General features: G+C 46.0%; 1 protein-coding gene across 5 annotated transcripts in view; it reads right to left on the reverse strand.

Annotated features, from left to right (window-relative positions):
* Nucleotides 1-1,091: 1,091 nt before the first annotated feature.
* Nucleotides 1,092-7,870, reverse strand: part of HOGA1 (4-hydroxy-2-oxoglutarate aldolase 1) — a 22,385-nt gene continuing 15,606 nt past the window's right edge. For 3 of the 5 annotated variants that reach the window (XR_014146230.1, XR_014146229.1, XR_014146231.1), the window contains 2 exons: nucleotides 3,648-3,809; nucleotides 1,891-2,024 (listed from right to left, as the gene is read on the reverse strand). Coding sequence is in view for 2 of the 5 variants with exons in the window: in XM_006738303.3 (XP_006738366.1) it covers nucleotides 1,875-2,024 (150 nt within the window). In the remaining 3 variants the exon portion in view is untranslated. Of the gene's footprint in view, nucleotides 2,025-3,647; nucleotides 3,810-7,870 lie in introns of all 5 variants that reach the window. The other 2 variants (XM_081823696.1, XM_006738303.3) reach the window with 1 other exon arrangement.

A 7,870-nucleotide genomic window follows, 5' to 3' on the forward strand; every position in this document is an offset into this window, starting at 1 on the left:
CCTAAGTCTCAAAACCTCTGCAAGGCAGGAGCTTTTTTTTTCCTTTTAAATCAGACAGGCTCAGGTTGCCCAAACTAGGAAGTGGCAGAGCTGGGTGGGATTTGTATCCTGGTTTTTCTGATTCCAAATCACTTGCCACTGTACTTCTTTTGTCCTGAGTGTCCAGAGTGCCCACATCCTGAGACCAGTTATTGTCACACCTCCTAGGTAACCTTGGGCAAGTCAACTCCTGCCTGGGTTTCCCTTTTTCTGCAACAGTACCTCCCCAACTGAGCTAATGTGCAGTGTTCACCTGCCACGCTAACCCCTTCACATGTGTGATCTTATGGAGCCCTGAGAGAAAGGAACTGTTACTATCCCCAAATTACAGATCGGATCAGGCACTTAAGTAGTTGCCCAAGGTCCCATCGACCCTAAGGGGCAGATCTAAGAACTTAAACCCAGGCCTGCTTAATTTAAGCCCAGAGGCTGAGTGCTTTACCAGTACACCGACCAGCCTCCCGAGCCCTAAATTCTGCCCCATAACTAAGCTGGATTCTCCTCTGAGCCCAGATCTTCTGGACGTTGCCTTGTGAGAAGAGCCCAGGTGCTAAGCCCCAAGCTTCAGTACCATCCAGATGGCCAATTTCGGTTGAAGATTGATACCTTTTATAGTCTCTTCTCTAGGCTTTGTCCTAAACAAGGATCTGTTTACCTTTCTTTTTAGCCAGAGTAATTTTTAAAACATTCATCTTGAATGTTTTAAAATACTTGACTAGTGGCAGTGGTTTACTGCCACTAGTCAAGTATCACTGAGTAAGGTTAAACATTTTTTGAGAAAGCAGCCCTTTTGGTTAACGTGCTAAAGTGTTTCTAAATATCTCAGTTGAATCTTTTTGCCTTCTACCTCCCAGTCAGAACTTCAATAAGCCTTTCCCCTAGGCCACCACTGATCTAATACCTCGTTTGCTGTGGACTCTTAGGGCCTCTCTCAGAGCTGGGAGAAAGCAGACCTTGAAGGTTAAATTGCCTCTAGGAAGGTTCTTGACATCTAGGCAGGAAACCTGAGACCTACATGGCAGCGAGGTGTCAATTTGTACATGGCCACACTGTTTTCACTTATTCAGCTTTATTGCAAGAACAAAGTATTATTTTTAACAATGAAAGCACAGTGCCTAAGGCAAGAGGATGGCCAGGTCTTAGACCAAGTCTCCTTCCCTAATGTCTCAGACCTAGGTTGGCTAGAAGTCTCCTTGAATGTAACATTTATCCACCAGGGGTCATTATTTACCAACTCTGGCAAGCCCCTGGATCGGCTCTGTGCTCTCTACGGTTGAGATCAAGGCTAGAGATGAGAATATGAGATAATCAAAATGGATTTAGGAAAGGGCACTGTGTCTGGAATGCAGCTCGGGGGCCTTTCAAAGGCCAGTGACACTTCTGATTAGGTTTCCGAACCCACTGCTTTCCCTGGAAGGAGTCAGTTTCTTAGGAATAGCTCTGGCTCCCCGCTGCACTGTGCTGGGCTCAGGTGTGTACCCCCAAGTCTAAGCGGCCGTCCCATCAGTAAAATACATGACCTTACTTGTGCCCAGTACCCCCCTGCTCTTGCCCTCTAGCTCCTGGTCACATCCCAGGGCACAGGAAGGCACAGTAGAAGGACAAGCAATTGCTCCTTCCCAGACTGAAGGTCTCTAGAGAGCAGTTTAGGATACAAATGCCAGCAGTCATGGGGCTGTGAGAATAGGAAATGGGGATGCATGGCAGAGCCTGGGAGAGGCTACCTGGAGGACTGAAGTAGGGAAACAGGCTTTGAAGCCTCGTACCCCCATGTGCCTCTTCGACTGCAGGTACAAGGCAGGAAGCTGAGATGGGTTCGGGTCCTCTCCTTGCCCTCAGAGCCAGCCATTACTGCTGAAATCCATACGCAGCTCCTCCTCGTCCGTGGGGCTCAGCTCCTGCAAGGGGGCTCGGCAGGGGCCTCCATAGTAGCCAAACCAGTCCATGGTCTTCTTCAGCCCGGGGATCCCAAAGCGCCGGGTCACCTGTGAAGCAGGGCCTGTTAGAAGAAACTGGGGAACCCCTGCATACACATGTCTGGGACACAGGTGTCACTTTCAGAAAGTTAAGGTTCCTCCCCGCCTCCCCTGGTACAGTAACTTTACCACATCGGTGACACCACGGTCAATTGGAAATTCAGACTGAGAGACCAGAAGGCAGGTCAGCAGTAGAGAACATGATGCCAACAACTCAGATTAAGGAAGGAAGTCACCTCCTTGGGTTTTAGGAGAAAAATCCACCCCATTGGGGAAAAAAGCAGCATTCAGTCATCAGGCTGGGATGGGAGAAGATAGCAATGCTGTGGGTCTGCAGCCCAGTTCCCAGGGACCTAGGGCCAGGGCACAGCAGGCCTGGGAAGCCAGGCAGGGGAAGGGTCTATGAGAGCCTCAGGCATAGCCCAGACCTCAACTGGCCCTGCAGGATGGACCCTGACCCACTCATAGCTCCTCCCTGACCCCAACTCTGAAAAACAATGCATCAGCTGTCCTGAGAAGTTCCACTGTGTAACCTTGTATCATGAGCGTTTTCTTGTCTAAAAAATGAGGGGACTGGATGACATGATATCTAAAGTGTTTTCCATTGTAAGGGGGACCTAAAGCTATTGTGATAACTTAAAATCATGCATGGGGTCTTACAGAAAATGAAGCATCAAGTTTCTTTGCCTTCGGCATAGCAACTGGTTATTTCATGCTGATCAGAAGTGTTAGATGAATCTTTGACTACCTAAAAACTAGGAATGTAATCATTACTTAATAATGCTTTATTTGGAGGGAAGGTAAAACCTTAGAAGTATGGGCTTCGCAAAGGGTAAAATAATAAAAGAGGTTGGTTGCGAGCCACTGATGAATGATTGACGACTAACTGTTTACCACTAGTGGCCGGGGAATTTTTTCTTGGAATGAGTGATACGCCATCCTCCTCCCAGGCCTGGCCCCAGCCATGATGTTCTAATAACCTGGGCTTTTCACCCAAAACCTGAGTGGGGTATGAATGACCTAGGGGAGAGGATGGGAACAAGAAGTACCTAGAGAAAAGCCGCCTTCCACCTTAGGTGTGTGAGATCTCTGAGTTGCCCCCTCCCCAGACCCACAGAAATAATTGAATGCTTTTTGTGGTAAAGAACACAGAAAGTCCTAAATATAGCCAGGGCAGGAGGCCAGCTAGGTCGGAAGGCAGAGGAAGGACATTGTGTTCGAGCAGGGCAGGGCAATAGGGTGACATCAAGCTGCTCCTGGGGTGGCTGAGCTGACAGCCCAGGCAGCAGAAAGGTGTTCCAGGCATTCCTGAATGTGTGCCCGGAGTTGGCACACAAGAAGGCACCGAGTGAAGAGTAAGGCAGGATGGCATGCGGAGAGCTAGCATGGCAGCGAGCATCCTCTCCTCCCAAGGGGCAGCCCACGGCTTCATCTGTAAAATGAGGAGATGACAATACCTACCCCGTGTCACAAGAATCAAATGAAAAATACCACTGTAAGACCAGACCCCAAGAGACCTAAAAGCTGCTCCTTTTCCTGTCCTGGTGGTATGCTGGTTCTGGAACCTTCTCTCTGCAGGTGGGTGGGCAAAGAGAGCAGAGGTCCCACCCCGGTGGAGTGTCCGGTACATACCGGACAGTCTGTGTTCTGATGGGGCTCAGCTGAATGGCCCTCATTTCTGCAGTTCTTGCATCCTATTAATAGGGCATCCTATCCCAGGAGAACCTTCACATCCAGAGGGACTCGTGCTTGCCTCCTCAGCTGTTCTTTCTCTAAAGCTGAGTTAATCTGCCCCTTGGAGGTAAAGATACAAGCTGTGAGGGAGATCTAGAGCCCACCACTTTACCCAAACAAAACATTACTGCTTAGCCTGGGACTATCACCTCAGATGCAAAATTTAAGGGGATGCCAAAAAAAATCAGTCATCCAGGTAAGTGATATTTAGTGCCATATTTTTTTAAAAATCAAAATCAATGCAAAAAAAAAAAATCCATGATGAACAAAGTGTCAATGTTTTAAATAAAGACAGATCCGACAGGGGCTCCTGGGTGGCTCGGTCAGTTAAGCGTCTGACTTCGGCTCAGGTCATGGTCCCAGGGTCCTGGGATCGAGCCCTGCGTCAGGCTCCCTGCTTGATGGGGAGCCTGCTTCTCCCTCTCCCCCTGCTGCTCTCCCTGCTTGTGCTCTCTCTCTCTCTGTCAAATAAATAAATAAAATCTTAAAAAAAAAAAAGACAGGATCCAAAAGAACCGTGCCTTGCCATATTGTGGCCCGAGGCAAAAGTAAATGTGTGCCCCATAGCCATGTTCTGTGTATTTTTTATTGGTTCATTTTTGTTTTTCTAGGAGTAGATGCAGGAAAAAATTTTTTGATGAGGTTGTTTCTATTCAAGCCAGGGGAGTAAAATTATAATAAATTATGTTTTTAATGTAGATAGGATATTTAAAACTAAAAGAATGCTGTTTTAATATACCTACTTTTTAATTTTCTAATATTTTTCCAAATAGTTTACTGTTCTATGGGGGGCAAAAATCACCATTTAGAAAAATACTGAGCCTGGCTGGCTCAGTTGGTGGAGCCTGCAACTCCTTTTTTTTTTCTTTTTTAAGATTTTATTTATTTATTTGACAGAGAGAGAGCACAAGCAGGCGGAGCGGCAGGCAGAGGAAGAGGGAGAAGCAGGCTCCCCACCAAGCAGGGAACCTGACCTCCCCACTGAGCAGGGAACCTGACAGGGGGCTAGAGCCCAGGACTCTGGGATCATGACCTGAGCTGAAGGCAGACGCTTAACCGCTTAACCGACTGAGCCACCCAGGCGCCCCAAGCCTGAACTCTTGATCTTGAGGTTGGAAAGAGAAAGAAAGGAAGGGAGGGAAGGAGGGGAAATACTTAGAGTTTCCACTTCCAGGAAGATGGAATGGATGTACTTTTCCCTATTCCTTCCAACAAATATAGCTAAAAATCCTTGGACATTATATAAAAACAAACATAAGGGGGCGCCTGGGTGGCTCAGTCGGTTAAGCGGCTGCGTTCAGCTCAGGTCATGATCCCAGAGTCCCAGAATCGAGCCCCACATGGGCTCCCCACTCAGTGGGGAGTCTGCTTCTCCCTCTGCCCTTCACCCTGCTCGTGCACGTTCTCTCTCTGTCTCAAATAAATAAATAAAATCTTAAAAAACAAACAAACAAACCTAAGAGTCTGAAACGTCGAGATAAGGAAGACAAACTAGGGACCTCAGGACCCAAGGAACACAGGGGTGAGTTCCCTGGCCTCAACTTGAAGCTTAAGAAGCCAGCAACCTCAAAATGCCAATGGGTACAGATAATACAAGCCCCCAACAAAAGCCTGTTCACTCAAGCCAAGGACCAGGAAGAAGCAGCCTAGCAAAAATGGAAAACTTTAAGACAATCACCACTCTACTCCAGCCAGGCACCCCAGCAAAAACTGTGGCCCCATCCCCACCATCCCCACCCAGGCCAGCAAAGGTTGAATTGGGACCCAGAACTTCTACACCACCCCCACACTCTGGCAGTAAAGAGTGCCCTTCACCCGCAACAATGGATGGTCTAAGCAGAGGCCCAGTGAGGAAAATCAGAGCTTACACGTCACTGCCCACACCGAAGGAGGTCACCCCCCTCCAGACATATTTGTAATGTCAGTGGTGGCCACGTGGGAAGCAGTAAGGAGGCATTCCTACCCCTTCCAGTCAGGGAGGTGTCACTGGAGGTCGGGGGCAGAGCTGGAATTTAAAAAAATCCTCCCCAAAAGAAATCTCCAGGCCCAAATGATCTCACTGGAGAATTCTAAAAAACGGTTAAAAAATATTTAACACCAATTCTACACAGTCTCTTCCAGAAAATAGAAGAGGAGGGAATACTTCCCAGTCAACTGATGAAGCTATTATTATCCTAAGACCAAAATCAGATAAAGGCAGCACCAAAAAAAGTTGGGAAAGCTATATACCACTATCTCCTATGAATATAGACAGAAAAATCTTCAACTAAGTATTCGCAAATGGAACTCAGCAATATTGGAAAAGAGTTACACATCATGACTAAGTGGGATTTATTCCAGGGATGCAAGTCTAGTTCAATATTAGAAAACTATCCATATAACTCAGCATATTAGCAGGCTAAAGAGGAAAAAAAAATCACACGATCATATCAATCAAGGCAGAAAAGCATTTGACAAAATACCTTCTGCAATCCCACACAGACTTGATTACTATAGGTATATAATAAATCTTAAAACCAGGTAGACTAATTACTCCCACTTTGTTATTTTTTTCCAAAATTGTTTTAGCTAGTTTAATTCCTTTGCCTCTCCATATAAACTTTAGAATAATTTGGTGTGGTTTTGCAGATAGACACACAGATGATGGGAGCAACAGAGAATCCAGAAATAGACCCACACAAATATGCCCAACTGATTTTTGACAAAGGTGCAAAAGTAATTCAATGGAAGAAAGATCATCCCTTCAACAAATGGTGGGGGAGCACGTGGATATCCAGAAGCGAAAAAAAATGAACCTCCACCTAAGTCTCACACTTCATATAAAAATGCACTCAAAATGGGTCACTGACTTGTAAAACGTAAAACTAGGGGTGCCTGGGTGGCTCAGTCGTTAAGCGTCTGCCTTCGGCTCAGGTCATGATCCCAGGGTCCTGGGATCGAGCCCCACATCGGGCTCCCTGCTTGGCAGAGAGCCTGCTTCTCCCTCTCCCACTCCCCCTGCTTATGTTTCCTCTCTCACTGTCTCTCTCTCTGTCCAAAAAAAAAAAAAAAAACTTAAAAAAAAATTTTTTTAATTAAAAAAATGTAAAACTATAAAACTTTTAGGAAAAAAAATAGGAGAAAATCCTCACAATCTAGTGCCAGGAAAAGCCTTCTTCCACTTGACATTAAAAGCATAAATATAAATGAAAATATTGATGAATTGGACATCATCAAAATTAAAAACTTGTTCTGCAAAAGACCTGTTCAGAGAATGACAAGCAAGACAAGCTACAGATGGGGAGAAAATATTTGCAAACTACATATCTCACAAAGGACTGGTATCTAAAAGATATGAAGAATTTCCAAAACTCAATGGTAAAAAGAAAAAAATCCAGGGCCCCTGGGTGGCTCAGTTGGTTAAGCAACCTTTGGCTCAGGTCATGATCCCAGGGTCCTGGGATTGAGCCCCGCATCGGGCTCCCTGCTCAGTGGGGAATCTGCTTCTCCCTCTGCCTGCCGCCCCCCTGCTTGTGTGTTCTCTCTCTCTGACAAATAAATAAATAAAATCTTGGGCGCCTGGGTAGCTCAGTTGGTTAAGCGACTGCCTTCGGCTCAGGTCATGATCCTGGAGTCCCAGGATCGAGTCCCACGTCGGGCTCCCTGCTCAGCGGGGAGTCTGCCTCTCTCTCTGGCCCTCCCCCCTCTCTTGCTCTCTATCTCATTCTCTCTCTCAAATAAATAAATAAAATCTTTAAAATAAATAAATAAATAAAATCTTTTTAAAAATCCAATTATAAAATAGGCAAGAGACATACACAGACATTTCATTTAAGAAGATATACAGATGGCAAATAAAAACATGAAAAGACGTCCAATAGCATTAGTCATCAGAGAAATGCAAGCTAAAACCACACTGAAATGTTTCTACACACCTATTGGAATGGCTAAAATAAAAAATAGTCACAATGCCTAAAGCTGGTGAGGAGGCAGAGAATGGGTCAGTCATACATTTACACTGATGGAAACGCAAAACGGCATAGCCACTCTGGAGAACAGTTGGGCAGTTTCTTAAAAAACTAAACATGCAGGGCGCCTGGGTGGCTCAGTTGGTTAAGCGACTGCCTTCGGCTCAGGTCATG

Source organism: Leptonychotes weddellii, chromosome 6 (genome assembly GCF_054177405.1).
Source record: "Leptonychotes weddellii isolate Sample4059 chromosome 6, ASM5417740v2, whole genome shotgun sequence".
Taxonomy (NCBI): domain Eukaryota; kingdom Metazoa; phylum Chordata; class Mammalia; order Carnivora; family Phocidae; genus Leptonychotes; species Leptonychotes weddellii.